The following is a 22547-nucleotide window of genomic DNA, read 5'->3' on the forward strand; positions in this document are numbered from 1 at the left end:
TGGAAGAGGGTACAAACAGCTCCAGGCCAGGACCAATTGAGAAGGGTAATTCCAGTATAGGTAGCCCCTGACTTAAAAAAGTGTTCTATTCCAACAACTCCTTCATAAGTCTGTTCTGATGTAAGTTGAATACCCTTTTTTTTTTTAAAGTTTTCATTATTATTGCCTTTTATCGTCAATATCTTTATAAAACCAATCTTAATTTGTCTTTGGAGGTTGGAAACATTCCATATAAACTTACAGATATATTTTAATACATACATAAAAAGATACACAAATCAAAATTTACTCCTACGATGAAGAAGAATTGGTTGACCCTGACATTTTGTCAGTTTCAATAATAACTCCACTTGTGGAAGGTTCTGAATTATCCCTGGGAATGGAGATGGCATTTCTATCAGAAAATTAGGGAGAATTGTCTGTATGGTCCTTTTTTTCTTCATATATTTCACGGTAACGTATTCCTGGTCCCCAAATCTGTCTATTGACTTTAGCAAAATGATCAGCATTTGAGTCCATGTTTTGAAGCAACTGAACCCCCTGACTTAGTTTAGAAAAAAACTCCAGCTAATCCCTTGACTGTAAAATTTGTTGACAATTTTTCTCCTTTCTCTTCTTCATTATTTCTTTCTTCTTCAGCATTTCTTTCCTCTTCAAATCCATTAAGTCCTGATCTGTCAGTTCCCCTTCTTTGTGATCTATGAGCTGTCCCACATTGGCGATACCAAGTTCTAAATTCAGCATTCTTGCCCTATGGGTGATTTTTCCACCCATCTCTTCCATCATATCATCCTGATCAAATGCTTGGACTGTGTTCACATAACTCAGCAATTTTTTCCATATCCCTTGCCTGCATTTCCCTGTAACTTCCTCGCAGGGATAGGTACTAACAATAAGGTGTACCACAAAAAAAAAAAAAAAAGGACAGCTGTAAGTGCAGTTCATTGTAACTTAGATGTGTCATAAGTCAGGGACTACCTGTACCTTGCTTTTGGTAATTGATATCATAGTCATCATCGCCATCATCTTTCTCATCTCCATTATTATCATCATAAGTAACAATTATCTACCTGCATTATTTAACCCTCACAACAGTGCTATAAGGGAGGAACCCCCCAAAGCATTTGAGCCTTCGCTTCTCCTTATCTTCATCTGACTGCCTTGGGTCTTAACTCAAATGATACCTATTCAGAGACGTCTTCCTTGTCCACTCTAAGATAGCTACCACTAGTCGCTTTTATGCCATTACTATGTTTTTTTCTTCATAGTACTTATCATTATCTGAAGCTATCTGTACTTATTTACTTGTTAGTTCATGTACCTATTGTCTATCTACTCGTATTAGAATGTAAGCTTCAAGGGAGCAGGGACCTTATCAATCTTGTTCATGTTTTATTCCTTGTGCCTAAATCAGAGCCTGGTGTTGGGTAGATGCTCAAGAAGTATTTGTTCAATAAATTAATTATCCTTATTTTTGTATATGTGGAAACTAATGCTTAAAAAATTAAGTAATTTAGCCATGGTCATGTAGCTAGTATAACTTTCTCCTTTTTTGTTTTGATTTATTTTGATTGCTTAGAGAAGGATTCATTATATTCACAAGTCTCTAGGTTTAATAGATCAAATTAGCACATATTCCTGGACCTACAGCTATAGGATTTATATTGAGAAAAAAAAAAAGGGATACGGCTGCTAAACAAAAGGTTGGCAGTTCAAATCCACCAGCTGCTCCTTGGCATCCCTATGGGGCAGTTCTGCTCTGTCCTGTAGGGTCACTATGAGTCGGAGCCAACTTGACGGCACCTAACAACAACAACAACAATATAATCTTACCTATTCTGCTCATCCTTAGAGTGAGTTATATGAATATGAACTTATACTAGTATAAGGAAGTGTAGAACCAGTAATGTAGATGGAGCAAATGCAAATTGCAAGGTAATTAAAGTTCTCTGAATCAACTCAAATTACCTATAAACCTAAATTTAGCAATGTTCTAAGAATGTCTCTTCTTAGTCAGACTTTTTCTTACACGTGATTATTTAGTTTTTTTAAAAAAGTGTCTACAGTGCAGCTTCAACCAGAAATATATATACTTTATCCAGAAATGTAATACTTGAATTAGATAGTAATCCAAAGTCTATATATTTAACTTTTTAATATGATAATATTGAATTATATTGCATTTCTTTGATTTTAATAGGTCGCTCTTTCCCCTAGGACTTTTCATGATTAAATCTTACCAAGAAGGCTAATATTCAAACTGGGTGTTCATTGGACTTGAGGAAAAAAGGAAACTACAAAAATTTCTTGTGTATTAAGCCTTGGAAATTATATTTTATGCCAAATTTTAAAAGAAACAATGTATGTTTCATATAAATTTCTCCCTTTTTTATATGATAAATGATTACTATTACAGTAAAAACAAAAACTGCATTCCATTTTAAATTGACTATAGTAGGTATTGAAGCTCTGGAGGTACAGTAGTTAAGCATTTGGCTACTAACCAAAAGGTCAGCAGTCCAGATCTACCACCCGCTCCGTGGAAACCCTATGGGGCAGTTCTACTTTGTCCTACAGGGTCGCTATGAGTCAGAATCGACTCAACAGTAACGGGTTTGGCCCCCACCCCGACCAGTAAGTATTGCATACACTCCTAGAAACCAAAGGAATACACGAGGGGACAAACTCTGAAAAATTCACTAGAATTCAATTAACAATCATATTCTATTAACAGGTACACCCAGGCCATAAAATTGTCAGGTAAAATTGTAAAAGACTTTAAAATGGATAAAAAAGATTATTACCTGTCCTATCTAGGGCATCCTTTTGGTTTATCTCTGTCTTTCATTATCTGGGAGCCCTGGTGGTGCAATGGTTAAAAACTCAGCTGCTAACCAAAAGGTCGGCAGTCCTAATCCATCAGCTGCTCCATGGAAACCCTGTGGGGCAGTTCTGCTGTGTCCTATATGGTCACTATGAGTTGGAATTGCTTGATGGCAACTGTTTTTTTGTTTTGTTTTTGTTTTCACTGTCTGAGCTATTTTACAACATCGTATCAGTGCTATATGGCTGCCAACCGAAAGTTCGTCAGTTCGGATCCACCAAGCACTCCTTAGAAACTCTATGAGGCAGTTCTTCGCTGCCCTATATGGTTGCTATGAGTCAGACTTGACTTGACTCTAATGGGTTTGTTTTTGGTTTTTTTTTTTTTGTTGTTTTGGAAATTGAGGTAAACTCATTGTAATGCAAATGATCCTAGTCCATAGAAATTCAGGTTGTGTCCACTGGAGGTGCAGTTGAGTTTTGTCCTGTTATTGACCAACTGATCTATCTGAAAATAATTTCAGCATTCTTGATAGTCCATATATGTGTTTCATCTTGTTTTTTTCTTCTTTTTTGAGCCAACCGTAACATCCTACTGGTTGTCTTATTAATGAAGAGTTTAGGTAGAATCTTTGACACTTGTTCATTTTATATTTGTATAAGAATCATGAGTTTACCTTTAAAAAAAAAAAAAACTTTTTGCTATTATCCTTTCTCAGTAAGCTAAAAGTTCCGTTTTAACAACAGTAGGTTTTCTGCCTTTTCAGTTGATTTAGCCCAAATACCAAAAACTTGAGCATTCAGAACAAGTGGAAAGGACATAAAATGCAAACAAGAGTCTAAAAATTTTGGACTACAGGTGTCCCCAACTTACAACAGCATTCTGTTTCGACAACTCCATCCTAAGTCAGTTCTGACATAAATCAGATATGTCTTTTTTTTTTTGTAGTTTTCATTATTATTTCCTTTTATTATAAGTATCTTTATAAATCCAATCTTTGAACATCTGTGAGTGCACACCTGAGAGTTTATAACATCAGCAAATTACATACTGCAACATTGTATGTTAGTACATATTACTAAAGATGTAAAAAAAAAAAAAAAAAAGACTGTTGTAAGTGCGGTTTGTTGTAAGCTAAATACATTGTAAGTCAGGAACTGTGTATCTATTTTTTATTTACTTGATTCTATCAGGGGAGACTTGATTAACAATAGATACCACAGGTAGATTTGATACAAGGCTTTAGAAAGCTTAGCTCTTATTTCTAAGGAACTTCCTAGACATTTTCTAAATTATTGCCAGTATACTAATACAGCAGAGATATGTCTTTGCCTATATATATCTTTCGTGTGCCTTTTTAATGCTAGTTAAACATGTAAAGAAATAAAGCTACAACTTTTTCAACTGATACCAAAATATAGCAGCCTTACTCACTTACATAGTATATTATACTGAGTAGAAGTAGTAGGTTGTTTGTAAATGTGAGTAAGTCATGTGACATTAAAGAATGAGAGCCAGGGAAATCTAGTTAGAACCACAGTATTTCAAAACTCATGTTTAATGAAAACAAATGTGACCTTCTTTCAGAAGTGCCAGAAAAGGTATAATAATTACAAATGTTCTAGAATTTGGGTTTTATATTTGTGACTGTGTCAATCCCTTAGGCTCTATTTCATAAAATTTATCAGTATTTTGTGAAAATTTTATATTCAGATACTTAACTAATCTTACTTGCCCTCTTGACCTTACTTATGAGAGCTGTCAAAATCACAAATTAGTCAACTTTTTTTTTGTTACAGGTCCAGAATATCATCTAAAGAAAAGAATGGTAACAACAATAAAAATATTAACAGCTAATGCTCACATACTGTTCACTATGGGCCAGATACTCTTCTAAGCAAGCACTTTATATATATTATTTATTCACAACTCTCTAAGATAGATATTATTACTATCCTTATTTTATACATGAGAAAGCTAAGAAAGAAGGAATAATCCAGTGTTACACAGCTAATGACAGAGCATAGCCAAGATCCAGAGTCTGGCTCTAGAGTGCCAGTTCCCAAACTGCCTTTCATTATACTAGTTTCCCTTCATGCTTGCACCCTCATTCCTATTTTCAGTGATTCTCATTGTTAAAGGAATAGTCAAGAGCAAAAGGGCAATGAAAATTCAAGGTCTGATTATAAATGCAGTGATTGCCATTGGTAGGTTAAAAAGATAGGACAATCTATATAATAGTATCCAGAGAACTGAATTGGGAAGTCAAAAGGCTGACTTCCATTATCACTTTACTTTGTGACCTAAGACCAGTAATAATCCCTGCTTTTTTTGTGTGTGTGTGTGACTACTAGAATGAAGATAATTTACTCTGTAAAATAATCAATTATTCTTTTGAATGTTGAGAAATGATATTATGAATAATTCAAAACCACTACTAATTGAAAAACTATTTTTCTTAGCTTTGTAATACATTACATATACTTACAACCAACACTAAAAATTCTCAGAACAAAAACTAAATCAAAATGTTCTTGGTACCAAGGGGGACCAGTCTGGGATTTACAATTTTTTTAGAAGTCATTGAGAGTGGCTTCACTTAAATTTAAAACATTATATAGGAAATACCTTAGGAAGATTCACCATTGATGACCAGCTTCCTGTTTTGTTGAGTCATGGTGATTATCAGTTCTGTTCTTAGGCATGTTCTGCATATTATAGTATTCTCTTTGAGAACAAGTAAAGACCTTGCCTGTGAAGGAGGATATATAAGCTTTTGATTTTCAGTGGTAATTATAATACAGTTCACCAACTGTGTAACCTGCCATAGTTGCAGCTACTTTCAGAAGAGTTCAGTAGTGAGAAAGAAGAATTCTTCATATGTATCTAGGGCTTAAAAAAGCTCAGTGGCATTAAAGACAATAAATTCATACAACAGTAGGAAAACATTTAAGAATCATCCCCTGGAAAAATTTTTAAAAATTATATTGCTTGTAATCATTATGTACCTGTAAGATCTTATGTTATATGTAGTCAATAGATAGGGTTCTTGCTCTCCATCTATGGGCAACTGATAATTAAGAATTTAAAGAGTAATTAGAGATGATACACACTCACACGTGTATGTGAATAGAAGTTCATCTTTCGTTAAACGGTTGTAAATGATGACTGTTAAATGATCATTCCATTCAATTCATCGTCTAGACCAATGGGAAAAGAACTAGTGAACCAGAATTTTTTTAATCCTGAGATTTTCATAACTTTTTAAACAGCCATGTTTCTTTTCTTTCATTCTTAGATGGTCTATTAAATGGGCTGTTGGTTAGTTCAGTGAACAATTTTATGTGATTTTTTTCCCAAAATAAAAATTGGGTGCTCCTTTTATATATGATTTGATAAAGGGCAGCAGATAGAGGTGAAAAGATTTTTTAGATCCACAAAATCTTACAGATGGCGGGGGAGAGAGATGCTGATGAAGAGTGAGCTAATTAAATCAGGTAGACACTGGAGAGTGTGTTGGCAACTCTTGACTGGAGGGGGGATGGGAAGATAGAGAGGAAAGATGGCAAAATTGGCACGAAACGAGAGACTGAAAGGGCTGACTCAATAGGGGGAGAGCAAGTGGGAGAAGGGAGTAAGATGTATGTAAACCTACATGTGACAGACTGGAATGGTAAATGTTCGCTTGACGCTTAATAGAAATTAATTAAAAAAAAAATCTTACAGATGAAAAGGAGCTTGAAAATCATTTAATTCAGAGGTTTTTAAACCTCTTTTATGCCATGGACTCATTTGGTACTCTGACAAAGCCTACAGACTTATTTTCAGAAAAAAATATTTTAAATGTATCAAATAAAATACTTAGGATTACAAAGAAATTTAAATTGAAATCATTATAAAAATATCTTTAAAGAACAAACTGTGATGTTATAGTAATATGTGCCTCTTTTTAAATGCACTAAATAACAAAATCTAGCAGCAGGTCTTATAACTACTGTAATTTGAATGAAAAGAATATTTTAAATATCCATAACAACTTATGGATAACTTAAAGTAAAAGGTTCTACTGACAGTTGCCTAAGCTCATGATAAAAGAAAATCATACTTTTTTCCCCCATCCCAGTCAGTGGACTTCAGACTTTTATCCATAGATTTCCCAAAGGAGAACCCCTGGAAACATCCTCATTTTGCAGATGAGGAAACCAAGAACCATGCATGGGTGGTGGCTTGAGTCATACAACACAATCAGACTAATCCTACCAATGTCACTGAACAGTATGTATAGAAATTGTTAAATGTGAACTTTATTTGCTATATAAACTTTCACCAAAAACGCAATAAAATTTTTTTAATTAGATTAATCCTTACAGAGCTAACCTCAGACTTTTAATCAGATTTTTCCTGAGGCGTTAGTCTGGAAATTCACAGCATAGTCTGTTATTTATCACTGATTCGTGGCATGACCTGGAACAAACTTCATTCTCATCGTGCCTCCGGTTCTACCCACGTAAAACATTCACCAGTTGCTGTCAAGTCAGCTCTGACTCATGGCAGTCCCACATGTGTCAGAATAGAACCATGTTCCGTAGGGTTCTCAGTGGCTGATTTTTCAGAACTAGATCACCAGGCCTTTCTTTCAAGGCACCTCTGGGTGGACTCGAACTGCCAAACTTTTGGTTAGCAGCCAAGCTCATTAACTATCTGTACCACCCAGAGACCCATATAAAATATAGTTGACTTAAAATCTGCATAGGAATAATAATAATGACTTAGATCTGTATTGCTCTATTTCGTTTACACAGAGCCCTCGTGGTGCAGTGGTTAAGTGCTCGGCTACTAACCAAAAGGTCAGTGGTTCAAACCCCCCCCCAGCCAGTCTGCTGGAGAAAGATGAGTCCTTCTGCTTCCATAAAGATTACAGCCTTGGAGACTGGAAGGAGGGAGCGGGCTGACTCATTAGGGGGAGAGTAAATGGGAGTATGTAGTAAGGTGTATATAAGCTTATATGTGACAGACTGACTTGATTTGTAAACTTTCACTTAAAGCACAATAAAAAATTATTAAAAAAAAAAAGATTGCAGCCTTGGAAACCCTATGAGGCAGTTCTACTCTGTCCTACAGGGTCACTATGAGTCAGAATTGACTCGACGGCATTGGATTTGGGCTTTTTTTGGTTTTTATTTCACTTACAGTCACTTTCACTGTAATATACATTATCCTACCTAATTTTCTTTCTTTTTTTTGATAAGGAAATTAAAGCTCTAAGTTGTTAAATGTCATGTCCAAAGTCAAACAGCTAGGAAGAGAAGAAGCAGTATCAGAATCGAATGCCATACCATTGAATGCCAAAGGAAGTTCCCTTTATCATACTGCCTTTCAAGTCATATATAAACCAAAATTCTTTGAGTTCTTGAACTGAATGTAGGTGTTGTCAAGTCAGAAGTCCAATTAAACACAAATGAGATGGCATTAGTCTCAGATGAGCCCAATATTTGTATCTTAGTTTATTAGGATAAAGTGATGAATGAATGGAACTATGGAAGGGATCTTTTCAAGAACAATTTTCCATTTTTGTCATTAGAAGTGAGAAGAGAAAGAAGTAGAATTTAAGACTCTAGGATTGTAGAGTTTTTGGCTTAATGTTGTTTAAATCAAACCTTCTGTTTTTGGGTAAGCTAAAGAGGCAAGTAATCTGAGTAAATGTCAGTGAAGCTCTTTTCCTCTATCCTTTTAAGCTTTCTCTTTAAGAATAAATGGTACTCAGAGAAGTTTGTTCTTCAGAGGCAGATAACTCTTAAATAAGTTTAGTAAGGTAGAATAATTAAAGTCAGAAAGGACCATGATGCATCAGAAATCTGTCATCTTTGTCATTCTAGTGACTTCATCATATGAGATGTAGAACATCCTGCTCTCTTAAAATATAAGGAACCATCTTAACCTGAGCTGAAACCCTTAGTATAGAAAAACCTTTACTGAACTCCAGACGTCACCGTTTGATTAACCCTAAGTAATATTAAGGAGCCTTGGTGGCACAGTGGTTAAGTACTTGGCTGCTTACCAAAAAGTCAGTGGTTTGAACCTACTAGCCGCTCCACAGTAGAAAGAGCTGGCAGTCTGCTTCCAGAAAGATTACAACCTTAGGAACCCTGTGGAGCAGTTCTACTCTGTCCTATAGGATCGTTATGAGTTGAAATTGACTCAACGGCAATGGGTTTGGTTTGTTTTTTTAAGTAATATTGATAGTAATGTGTTTTCTGAATTCTTGAGACCATCCTGTAAGACACCAAGATGTCTCTTAGCTATAACCCACATACCTTCCATTTGCTAGCTCACTAACAAGGTTCAATTAAGTAAAAATCATTTTAAAGCTGATAAAACAGCTTTACATAGTACAGGAATGACTGTGGTCATACTTAAATATCAAAAATAAACTTTAGTCTGCTGAAATTGAAAAGAACAATAATTTCCACAAACTAAACATTCAGATTCAGCAAATATTTACTCTGTACAAAGTACTATATTTGATACAGTGGGAAATATAAAAGGAATAAATGGCATGGCCCTTTCCCTCCAAGAATTTACAGTCTATTTGGAAACTCACATCAATAATTGAAACATGAGTAATGTGATAACTATGATACTAGTAACTATGATTGGAGGTTCAGATAAAATGCATTAAGAATTTAAGGAAACCTAAAAATAGATTATGGTGATGGTTGCACAACCACAAACATTTGCTAAAACTCATCGGGCTATATACTTAAAATGAGTGAATTTTCTGGTAGTAAATTATATCTTAATAATGCTGTGGAAGAAAAGAGCTTAGGGAAAGAAGAAATTATTTCTGATTGAGGAATTTGGGGACTATTTTTTGCAGCTAATGCAATTTAAGATGGATCTTAAAGAACAACTAGTATTTGGATCAGAAAACAACAACAGCATATTTCCAGGAGAGGATCCAGCTTGTCTGAGGTCTAGAAGCTCAAGAGTGCAAGGCATAATCTAGAAGAGCTAGTTCAGACTTTGCTCCAGGTCTTAGGTTTTATGGCTTTTTTTTCCTGTCAGTACATATGGCTGGCTATATAGCTGTAGCATGTCTAAAAAGTTCTGGTCAATACCTATTGAAAAACATATCACTGTACATGGAATTTTTTCTCTCTCTCTCTTTGAGTCAAAAACAAGAGCTTTCCTTGTCTCCTCTAATGAGGGAATAACAATAAGGAGGCTGTTGATCACAGTTACATCATAGCTGTCAGTGGCTCCCCTGATCATAACAACTACTGACGTTTGTTTTGACCTTTATAGCTTAAAAATCACTGACACAAAATTAAAAAAAAAAAAACAAATCACTGATACTTTGAGCTAGGTCCACAACCATCTTTTTTTTTTTTTTTTCCAATGAGAAAACAGATTATGGGAGGGCACAGAGCCTAAAATATTTAACCCATGCTAAAGGAAAGGTCAAGATATTCTGGCCTGCTAAGAAGGTGAGGGAGAGAACAATTCCCGATCTGCTAACTAAATTGGGATATCACACGTGAAACAAAATTCATATCATAGAAAAAGAATAAAATAGATGAAGTAACTATTGTCATCAGTGATAGGAAAGCAAAGTTGAAAATGTTTTTAGTGAGCTGGTAGGACCCTGTTCTTGACAGTAACAGCCCATGTTAAAATAAGTTTGATTGCCAGTAGGGAAAACTACACAGGAAGCCTGTTAAGAGTTTCTAAATAGATATTCCTTTTTGTTGTTTATTTTTTAGAATGTAAAAAAGATTAAAATTTAAATTGAGTCTTTCCACACCATTGCCATAGAACTTCTCAGATTACGTAAGTAAGCAGATATATAGAAGCATAATTTCTTATTTAAAATATAACTGCTAGACAGCAAAATTATGCTAAAAGTAGGAAGATGAGGCTTTCTTAAGTTCATCAAAGAAGATGACTTCTTTCGTTTTTGACTGTAACCCTAGTTGACCAACTGCTCAGAATTTTTCAATGTGAGCTATATTTTATACATTTATTCCATGCATTTACAAGGAAAAAGAATACAAAATAGCCCGATAAGCAAAATAGAGGCAGTTTTTATGAAACCTGAGTTGTGTTAACCTGCAATCAAATGCAATCACCATTTTAATATTTATACATCCTTATATTGTTATGAACCTATTCTTAACATGGGTTTTGTTTTATTTGTTTCTGTCCTCCCTCACTTCTGTGAAATGCAGAAGGGAAAGGATGTTTGTTATTTGCACATTTGTACCCTACTAACTGGTGTTACACATCTGGCTTCCACTGGAGAGCCCCTGACATCGCAGGGAACGGTGATCAAAATTCCACACACTAGCTTCAAGCTGGGGGCTCGTAGCTACTGCAGCATTGAAAGGGGTCTTTATCTGGCTTCTTTAAAATAAGCGTGGTGATGGGATGGTTTAAGGGAAGAACACCTCTCAAATCACATGACCACTGCTGTGCTTCTGTGTGTCCTGCTTTCATCATTACAGCTTGGCACTACATTCTTTCCCCGTATCTTAGTGGGCTTGCGTGTGTCCGAGTGTGGGGGAGTCAGTGGATGGTTATTACATATGCATGCATCTTTCAGTGTTACAGTGACGTGCCTTCCCTTGTGTGTCACAAATTATGATCACAGATTAAATCTGTGTTCCTGAGAGATTGAGCCTTCTCGTTCTTATTGGTGTGAGATTCGTGTGTTTTGGTGTTTACACCCTCAGTTGTTCATGTTGCATTAAACATAAGTTGAAATGTCCTCCCATGAGAGTTAGCTTTTCATGTTGGGCTGAAAAAGTCTTCATTTCTGTGTAGCAATTCATGTTACTATAACCTATGGCTTTCAATTGTACCTCCCATAATGAAGAGCTGACTTTATACACTGTGCTATTCTTGTTATGACCTAAGCATAAGGTAAGTCACTTCTCTAACTGTATCTAAAGATTGTGGTTGTTTGTTAAAATTTTCTCAGCTTTTTTTAAGGCATTTTCACTTTTTTTCCTTACCATTTAATACGTGCTCACTCTCTCCTTTCATTTCCTGTTTGATGTCTTAAGATATCTTAAGGACAATATGACTGTCAACAAAAATTATATCACACGTGTAAACACATGTTGAAATTAATTATTTGTTGTCTCAAAGCAGTCTTGATAAGTAAATGAATATCTAAATTTTCAGTAAGTCTCTAGTGTTTTTCATTTCTTCCATTGATTTTCATGTACTGTTTCTACACATTAGTTTTGATTTGAGTTGAAATAGTAATTACTTGTCAACATCATGAAGTCAGATGTTAATTGCAGTTAAACAGTATGATCCAATAGAATAAAGAGGTAGATAATCCAACACCATACCTTTCATTAATCCCTGACAAATTTGGTATTAAGTAAAAAATCTCAGTTTTATTTTGCTTTTCAGAGTTTCCTTTTTTTCCATTGAATATAGCCGGGGTAATGTAGAGAAAAAAACAACAACCAACTGTAAAACTAGACAGAGACCTCTGTTACCTTCTTTTTAATTCATACATTTGAGAACAAGAATAATAATTGTTTTCAGCTTTATTCTTTCAAGTAAATCCCATGACATTGCGACTGAGGGTATGGTAAAAGTTTTCATATTGGGATTTTATAAAATGAAGTAAATATTTAAAAGATGACTAATTTCGTGGTGCAATAGAGAGGGTCATTTGCTATCTACATAAATATTAGAGTTGAGTTTTTTTAAATTATTTTCCACATGGCTTTTTCAATATTTGAGATCACTGAAGTAAATAAATTCTTACAGTCATTGATTTTAAAAGTTTATTTTCTCAAATCTGGTTCAAATAGCCAATGTAAAGTAAATGGGAATACATTGGTTATACGGTGAACCTTGTTAAATGCTCAGATTCAGGGAATTGAATTGTTTTCATTATGCAGATTTCTCTTCCAAAGCTTTTGACTTGTGTAGTTCTAAACTGAGGTGCCACAAAGCAACACTTGAGTTTCTTTATTAAATTCATGCTAAGAATTTTTGTTAGTTTTTTAAACCATGTAAGGAGGGGGAGAGGGTGTTTTGTTTTTTTGTTGTTTGGTTTAGTTTGTTTGGTTTTTGTAAAGCCAAGTAGTTCTTCACCACCATTTCCACTTAGACATTATTTAAATCTGTTGAAACATTTTGTGAGACAATTTGAACTACTCATCTGAACTGCTCTGTTCATTATAAATCTCTTGTTTCTATCCATACACTAGCTCCACTCTAGATTGGAAGGGCTTAAAGATGAACTCTGGAGGAATAGAGGCTACGACTTAAGAGTAACTATTACTGATCAAAGGAGCTGCTTTCCATTCGCAAACGTTGCTTTGCGCTATGAGTTTGGGCTCCTTCTATTTCTACATCCTGTTGAAGACTTTCTTGACTTCCATTTGACTTCTTTGAACTCTGTTTTTGTCTTTCAACATTTCCCCCCTTTCTTTTCGTACTCTCTCCCAGATTTTTCTCACTCTTTTAGCTTTTTCTTGTGTTCTGGAATCACTTTCTTAAAACTCAGTTTCTCTCTTTATTAAACTTGTCGATTAGTGTTTCTTTTCTCCTTTAAGGCCATAGTGGTATAGTCACTCTCATTTTCATTCCATGATATGCCAGCTGGCTTGTTTATTTTGCAGCAAGTTCATTAGTCATTCTTACCCTCTTGGTATGAATTTTCAATAAGAAATAGCAGAACATTCTGCGTTTACATACTGTCACCCCCTATAGGCTTATACTTTCTTTTCTAGATTCACTCCCACAAGTCTCTCTCTCTTCCTTTTCTTTTCCTCACTCTCATGTCTCCCTTCCTGTTTTGTTTTTTTTAAGCAATCATTGATTTCTTTCCCATTTGGTCCAGAATTGTTCTTCAGTAAGACTTGTGAGTAAAAGAATATAAGAATATTATCTTCCAATAGCTTCTCCATTCTAGTGTATTTAAATTAATTAAACAATCTGGGCCAAAAGAGAATAACTTAAATATTTGGAATTATTTTCCCTTTTTTTTTTTTTTGGTGTGTGTGTGTGTGTTTTTTTTTTCTCTCGTGTGTATGTTTGTGATTTTTTTTTTTAATTGTTGTTTCTTTAAACATTAACAATTGTTTTTTTCAGGGAAGGACAACCATAACCCACCCTAAGTTGCAACATTCCTTTCATAAATTGTTTCATTACAATAAATAGATTGTGTTAAGTTGTAGAAATTAATTTGTTGTGTATCTATCCATTTGGGCAAGCTACTGCAGAGTGGGAAGAAGAGGTATAAAGCTTAAATAGAGTTTTCTCTGAAATTAACGACAGTTTGGATGCCATCGTACATGGCCCTTGAATTCGACAGTTTTGCAACATTTAAAAGAATGTTCCACTTTGGTTTGACTCACAAAGCTAAGACTTGCTGATTGATAAACTATACACACAAAAACCAAACCCAGCGCCATCGAGTCAATTTCGACTCATAGCGACCCTATAGGACAGAGTAGAACTGCCCCATAGAGTTCCCAAGGAGTGCCTGGTGGATTCAAACTGCCGACCCCTTGGTTAGCAGCCGTAGCACTTAACCACTATGCCACCAGGGTTTCCATATACACACAACAACAGGTAAATAATTAAGTTCAATTTTATTGATTTCCAACAAGAGCATCTTTCATAACTAATATTATAATTATAATCAAATAATAAAGGTATTAAAATCAGAGGTAAAAATTGTATATAAAAGGATTTCTGTATTTTTCCTCAATATATCTATATATACTGAAAATTACTACAGTGGAATATTTGATTACAACTTTATTACTTGAATTGCATTACTTTATTACTTGAATCAAGAGATATGCTAAGTGATTTAAGAATATGTGGGAAATTGAAATATTTTACAGATGCTGATTTCAAATATACATCAAAAAAAATTGCTTTTGGTTTAAACTCTGTGCAGCATTGTGCCGTATCGTACCCCAATTTTTTTTTCTAAAAGTCAAGTTTCTTTAGAGAAAGGATAAATTAAAAAATACATAGAACAAATGTAAAATATTTTGACTAACTGGTTTTGATATCTGAGATATATAAAGCCTCTGCTTCTAGACCTCAGGAGCTTGCCCGTTAAATTTGTATATATGGCTATCCCTGTTATAAGCCCTAAATTACTGAGTTTATACTCTCTCTGCAGGTCCAGTCCAGGTGCAGCAGCAAGGAGAACATTCTCAGAGCCAGTAAGTATTTCATCATTGCAGATGGGCTACTGAAGAGGAGCAATGGGGAAGGTTTATACCAAGAACATGAATATTAGGGCATTCACCTTCTAAAAACATTGGTTAGTATCAGTGCATTAATGAGTATTTCCCTTTTTCTAGTCATTTTGCCAGTTGAGAGCAGAACTTTGACAGCACTCTTAGTAGGCTACTAATAAACTTCCCTACGACTCTAAGATAAGAACTCCTCCTTAATTGCCCCACTGCCAAAAAGTTATTTGAAAACAAACTGACTGAAAATAATATAAATTAATTAAAGGAGTCTAACTAAAAAATAAAGAATAAGAACATGTGACTCCTGTGAGGGTATATAATCATCTTTTGAATATGAATTCCTAAAAGACCTTACCTTCACAGGCAGCATGTTTTAGAATATAGCGACCTGAACCAAGGATGAAGAATCCTTAATTTTACTTTTTGGTTTGATGACTAATAGCATTAACTTAGAAGTCATTCAACTTTATGTACTATTCATCTTTCTATCTTATAAAAAAAGAGCTATAAATAGCTTTTCCTCACCTGTATCCTTGAAATGATGTGACAGTGAATACCTTAAGACCTATAAAATCCTAAGAGAAAAATGCTCTAAAAATGCTAATTATTTTATCATTGTTCTCTGTCGCTTATTAGCATCATCGCACCTCCTTCCTGATCATTAGCAGAAAAAGAAGCATAGGTGGACCATACTGAAATGGGTCTACTAGGTACCCACACAACTGGGATTTTAGGAAATTGGATAATTTATGTTTCCAGTAGAATATCTGTATTATTTAAAAAGTTAGCAATCAAAAAATTAATTGGAGAACTTCAGAGAGATAAAAGTTCATGTTTTATTCTAGTTTCTTTAATGGAAATTTTTCCCATTACTGTGTTGTAAATCTGTTACCTTATTGGGAAACCCTTGAGTTGATGGGCAATTGTTTGCCCAGCACCTTTATCTTAGAAGTTTTTAGAAGTAGGCACAAGCTGGCATGTTTAACTTGTATACTTTCATGAGTTCACCCAACATTTGATAGACATGTGAATCTGAGGGAGGCTGCTCAGTAATAAGAGATGTAAAGTCTTATTATCCCTCACTAAGATCTAAGGTTGAAATTGGGGAAAAAAAAAAAAACCCTAAGGATAAACAAACAGCTTAAGAGTCAGGGGAGAATGATGACTGAGTGTTCACTAAAATAGAAGAACAGAGATCATGAATTTAAAAATAAATAAATAAAATCAGTGGCATTTTGTGATATCTACCGTATAATTAATTTCCATTTGTTTTTGATCCTGAGATAATGATGAGCCACTGATAATCATTATGGTGATTAGGAACAAAAATAGTTTGTTGTCGAGAACAGATTCCTTGAGGCTTCTTTCGTTTATCATGGTTCTTTATGTTGTAAAGACTGTCTTTCATTTCAGTTATGCTCTTACTGGCTTGTTGGCTATTAATCACTTTGAATGGCCATGATAGTTCAGATTTTTCTGATCATGTTTTGTTATGATGAAATAGTCATGTAGGTGGCCCTCATAGTCATTTAGACCTATCCAAGAGTCCTGGTGGCACAGTGGTTTAAGCTCACTTGGCTGCTAACCAAAAGGTTGGCGGTTCAAACCTACCAGCCACTCCATGGGAAAATGATGTGGCAGTCTGCTTCCAAAAAAATTACAGCCTTGGAAACCCTATGGGGCAGTTCTGCTCTGTTCTGTCGGGTCGCTATGAGTTGGAATCAACTCAACGGCAACAGGTTTTAATGGGTTAGATAGCCCATCCAAGCTTTGAGCCTCGTAGTTCTGTGACTTCTATAAATTTATAGTCTTTTCCTTTCAACACCACATTTAACTCATACCCATGCCCATGGCCCACCCAGGATACTTTTCGTCACCGGGAGCTGTTCGACCTCTGAACTTTGTACCTCCAATATTTCACTGCTTGTTTTGACTACTTGTATCTCCCTCTCCTTGCCCCAGCCATGCACTACCATACTGCAGTCATATGGAATCTATTTGCAGTTCCCCATTAATTCCCTCAATGCTATCTACTGCCTCTATTTCTTTGACCCTTTTCCCTCTTGCATAAAATATCTATTTCGTTCTTTTCCTGGAAAACTCTTACTTATCCTTCAAGATTCAGTTCAAGTGTGATCTCCTCTGTGAAGCCTTCTCTGAGTTCCCCCCAGTCAAGATGACTAATCCGTGTGTACTCTTCCTGTTCTTTCTACTTTAATCAGGTCTCAGGGTTCCCCTTATGATCATTCTTCAACCTTAGCTGGAAGATAGACCATTAATATCTAAAGGGTGTGACCAATCCAGACTTTCACCCCTAGCTGAGATATCATAATCGTATATCAAGTATCTGGGGGAGATTTTTTCAACCTCCATAAGTGTTAAATTTATCTATTTTTTTTTCTTAGATGGTCATTTATTGAATCATTTGGTGGGACAGCAGATGCACAGCAGCATTTAGGACTGTGGCAATCACACATCTGAACCCTGCTACACAAATGTGAAGAGAAGGATTACAATCAGAGTTTGTAGTCCTTTTATCTGCCAGGTGTCAGAAGAGTGAAAATTAAGCCAAAGAATAGATTCCACATCCAGTCTGAGGAGCTTACAGGACCAGGTTATTAGCCATATTACCTAATTTTTATAATTTCTTTGTTTGCTTCCTGGATTTTTTTTAGTAATACCAAAGATCCCAGAGAGGTCTATAGGGTTGTAAGAATGACATTCTTACACTAAAGCAGCACGTTATTCCTTGAGAGGCCAATATTACATCTCAAGTGTCTAACTTCATGAACCTTTCAAGCAACTTCTTTAGCATTGGTACCATTGTCTATTCTCTGAATCATAACATGTAGGGTCTTCTCTTCTTTCTGGGCCTCCTGTAAATCATGAAGCCAAGAGGCTTTGTGAGAAGAAAGCAATCCAGAATTTCCCATGAGTGGTCAGGATTTTGATTCTTTAATCAAGGCCCACTTTTTCTCTCCCCTCTCCCTTTTTAAATAAAGTTATCTAACAATCTTTTTTTCATAGAAGAGAAATTGATGGGCCAACATGGACCCAAGATGATGTTGGAGACTCTCCTGAAATCAGGCATCAGTTTACCAAGATAACAAATTCTTGTCCAGTTTGCGGGTAGCAGCCAGAAGGCTTTTCTACCATAAATCCAGTACCAGCCACTGAGGATCTTACTTTTAAGATCTGCAAGTGAGACAGCCTCGAAATAATACACCATTGTTTCCTAGTTCTTATCCAATTTCCATTTTCATTAAATTTTGGTTAAGGCAAGTTACCACAAAAAGTCCAAGTATTATTTTGGTGGATACAGGAATCTCTTCTTTTTCATATGATGTAATAGGAAGTTTCAAATTTCTGTCTCTCTGGCATGTTATATAGTTTGCCATCTGAAGAGTCACCTGCTAGTTGAGTCCAGTTACCCAGGAAACCAACTGACTCATTACAAGGAACTTGAACCAAGAGAATCTGGATGACTTGGAAAGAAAAATGTGTACAAAATCCGTTTGGTTGTATGCTTTAGCCAGTTCACAAGAAAGTATAGCCAGGTATTGAACTCATACCAGGGAATGATTAAGGATACAAAAAGCAATATTAAGAACAGAGGCAATATATGTAACATAGTAATAAGAAGCCTTAAACCAGCAAAAGAGGAAAGAAAATAACTCTGAAAATAAAGAACAAAGGAATGCAAATTGAAGTGTGGCAATCAGCATTCTTGTTTTATGGATTTTAGGTGAAAGCTCTGAATATCTCATGTGATCAAAGGTCTTGAGTAGAAGTTTTCTCCTTCAGAGGACTATCTTTTTCTAGAGGATCCCTAAAAGTGCTTAGCTTGAGGTCCCCATCATCCATTAGGACCATCTAACATTAATTTAAGAATGAATTATGTCTATTTAACTGAGAGACATGAATCCAAGAATGAAACCTTTGGAGCTTCGCAGCTGTGCTAATTGTTAACAGTACCTGATAAGGTCCTTTCCAGTGGGTTTCCAGAACTGTCTTTCTTTGATGTTTCTTCCAAAAGACTAGGTCTCTGGGTTTTAGGTCATACAAGGATTCTTTAGAAGGATGTTGAGGAAAGGATGCTCACACCTGTTGGTAAAATTTGCACTATTTGGCCATGTTTGCTTGCAAAAATGTAGAATTTAGAATCACATGTAATATTCCTAGTTGTATGAGCCAGCCTGTTATCTAACGCATGTGGGAGAGTCAGTGAACTCCAGGAATTGATCTTATTGGCATTAAAGTTAATATCGTAGACAATGGAAATAGAAGAATCTCTGAGATTTTGCTAATTTGAGTTCGAGAATTATATTTTTCCTTTCTATATTTCCTGAAAATTGGGAGTGATATGGTCAGTAAAGTTTCTGAGTAGGCAGCAGAGCTTTGCGAAACTCTTTTAACAGGACAAATAGAATGAGTGCCTCTATAGCCAGAGACAGAGACCAGAACAAAAATTCAGGTAATGTGTTTGCTACTGTTAGAGCTGTAGCTCTCTGTCAAGGAAAGGCTTCATTCCTTCCCAAGAATAAGCAAACAATGACCACGATATTCAAAACCTACTGCAGAGAGTAGTGGTATGAAATCCATTTGGAGGTATTCATTTGGTTTCTTATCTATATACTACCTTTTTAGTTTCACTAGAATTACACTGGTGACAGATGAGACATAGTAAAGTTTACCTGCAAATTTTAATTATGTAGAGTGGCTAATTTGTTTTTGCAGTGGTGGGTAATTTCATATAAATATTTTTGTAATATTTCATTTGATGGCATTGCTACTAAAGAGCCATTGTTAGATTATCCTTGTGCAATTTACATCCAGATTTCCACCAGTACCTCTTTTCTGACTCTGGAGCTAATCGCTAGTGTTCTATAATAACCTCTTTGACTACTTTTAAACCAAAGATTTCATCTCTTGAGGTATTATAAGGGCTATATTTTTAATCTTAGTGAGGGCTGCCTATCTGGCATGATGCTCAGTCCAGGCATTTCCTTAGCCTCGATTTTATCTCCTTTTGTATTAGCCCCTACAGCCAACTCCTTAGAAAGCATTGGAACACTCAAAAGTTCTTTAAATTGCTAACCACTCTTCACTGAGTTTCCTGCTGAGGTCAAAAACTCCTCCTTGTTCCCAAAGCTTTCCAGAATCGTGGACTAATCCAAAAGCTATCTACTATTAATGTATATATTAATCCTCTTATCTCTAGCTAATTGACAGGCTCTGGTGACCTCAGTGAATTCTGCCATGTGGCAAAGATTTTGTCTCTGGCAAAGGACCACATTCTAGGAGTAAAGTTTTATGATAATTAGGTAGGCCCAGAGTAGGAAAATTAAGATACTTCAGGTGCTGGTTGAGAACTTGTGAAAAGTGGGAGAATATTTCAGTAAACCTCTGAAGCATAACAGTCTAGGTATATTGTTGATTTTTTCAGGAGAAGGTAAACAAATATTGACTATTTTGAAATAAAGGGCCACTAAACAAAAAAAGCAGAACCTAAATCCACAATTGTCAAATATGCAGCCTTGATAGGTAGCCTCAATCTACAATTGTCAAATATGAAGATAGGTTTGGGGATGGGTAATACATGGAAGTGGGAAATTACTATTCTATTCACGGCCCTGAGTTCCTGAACAAATCCATATTCCCACTCATTGCACTTTTTGATAGGGAGGATGGAACTGTTACAAAGACCGGTACAAGGTAAGTTGTACAAGTACGTTTTTTTCTTTTTTAAATTGTGGTAAATATATACATAACAAAACATTTGAAATTTCAGAAATCTTCACATGTACTGTTCAGTGACATAATTATGTTCATCATGTTGTCTAAACATCACCCTTCCCAAATTATACCAACAACCTTAACAGAAGCTCAGGGAACCCAGATTCTTGCCTGTTGTTTCCAGAGAGTAGCTTAATCTGAATGTTAGAACAATGGAAGTCTGCTTCTGAGGAGGCAACTGCTAGTATGAATGATGGGTCATTATGTCCACTTTTGGACTACCAGAGTGACATGTGTCCTGAATGGCCTTCCCGTTCTCTGTAATTCCTAACTGGGTGGATGTGCCAATATACTGAATAATGCTCTTGGTTCCCATGAATCAGAGAATCGTATGGTCTACTATGCCGGGAATGACAAAGTGAAGAGGAACGGCATCACATTCATTGTCAAAAAGAACATTTCAAGACCTATCCTGAAGTACAGTGCTGTCAGTGATAGGATATATTCATATATCTACAGGACAGACCAGTTAATACGGCTATTAATCAAATTTACACAACAACCACTAATGACAAATATGCAGAAATCGAAGATTTTACCAACTTCTGCAGTGTGAAATTGATCAAACATTCAGTCAAGATGCATTGATAATTACTGGTGATTGGAATGCAGAAATTGAAAACAAAGAAAAAGGATAGGCACTTGGAAAATATGGCCTTGAGGATAGTAATGACGCCAGAGATCGCATAATAGAATTTTGCAAGATCAATGACCTATGCATTGGAAATAACCTTTTTCAACAACATAAACAGCAACTGTACACATGGACTTTGCCAGACGGAATACACAGGAATCAAATCAACTACATCTGTGGAAAGAGACGATGGAGAAGCTCAATATCGTCAGTCACAATAAGGTGAGGAACTGACAGCAGAACAAACCATCAGTTGCTCATATGCAAGTTCAAGCTGAAGCTGAAGAAAATTAAAACAAGTCCACAAAAGCCAAAGTACAATCTTGAATATATCCCACTTGAACATAGAGACCATCTCAAGAGCAGATTTGACGAATTGAACACTAATAACGGAAGACCAGATGATTTGTGGGATGACATCAAAGATATCATACATGAAGAAAGCAGAAGGTCATTAAAAAGACAGGAAGGAAAGAAAAGTCCAAAATAGATGTCAGAAGAGACTGAAATTTGCACTTCAATGTGTAGAGTGGTTAGAGCGAATGGAAGACATGATGAAGTAAAAGAGCTGAACAGAAGATTTCAAAGGGCGGCTTGAGAAGACAAAGTAAAGTATTACAATGAAATGTGCAAAGACCTGGAGTTAGAAAAGCAAAGAGGAAGAAGGACGCACTCAGGATTTCTCAAGCTGAAAGAACTAAGGAACAAATTCAAGCCTTGAGCTGCAATATTGAATGATTCTATGGATGGCACTGGGTTGGGTATGGGCAAAACATTGAATGATGCAGGAAACATCAAAAGAAGATGGAAGAAATACACAGACTGTACCGAAAAAAATTGGTCAGTGTTTAGCCATTTCAGGAGGGAGCATATAATTAAGAACCTATGGTATCAAAGGAAGAAGTCAAAGCTGCACTGAAGGCATTGTGAAAAACAAGGCTTCAGGAATTGTTGGAATACCAACTGAGATATTTCATCAAAGGAATGTAACGCTCACTCATGTATGCCAAGAAATTTAGAAGACAGTTACTTGGTGGACTGACTAGAA

General features: G+C 35.6%; 1 protein-coding gene across 5 annotated transcripts in view; it reads left to right on the plus strand.

Moving 5' to 3' along the window:
- Positions 1–22547, plus strand: part of GPHN (gephyrin) — a 569154-nt gene that overhangs the window by 403930 nt on the left and 142677 nt on the right. For 3 of the 5 annotated variants that reach the window (XM_049899425.1, XM_049899423.1, XM_049899424.1), the window contains exon 10: positions 14994–15036. In XM_049899425.1, the coding sequence (XP_049755382.1) occupies positions 14994–15036 (43 nt within the window). Of the gene's footprint in view, positions 1–7626; positions 7672–14993; positions 15037–22547 lie in introns of all 5 variants that reach the window. The other 2 variants (XM_049899421.1, XM_049899422.1) reach the window with 1 other exon arrangement.

Source organism: Elephas maximus, chromosome 10 (genome assembly GCF_024166365.1).
Source record: "Elephas maximus indicus isolate mEleMax1 chromosome 10, mEleMax1 primary haplotype, whole genome shotgun sequence".
Lineage (NCBI taxonomy): Eukaryota > Metazoa > Chordata > Mammalia > Proboscidea > Elephantidae > Elephas > Elephas maximus.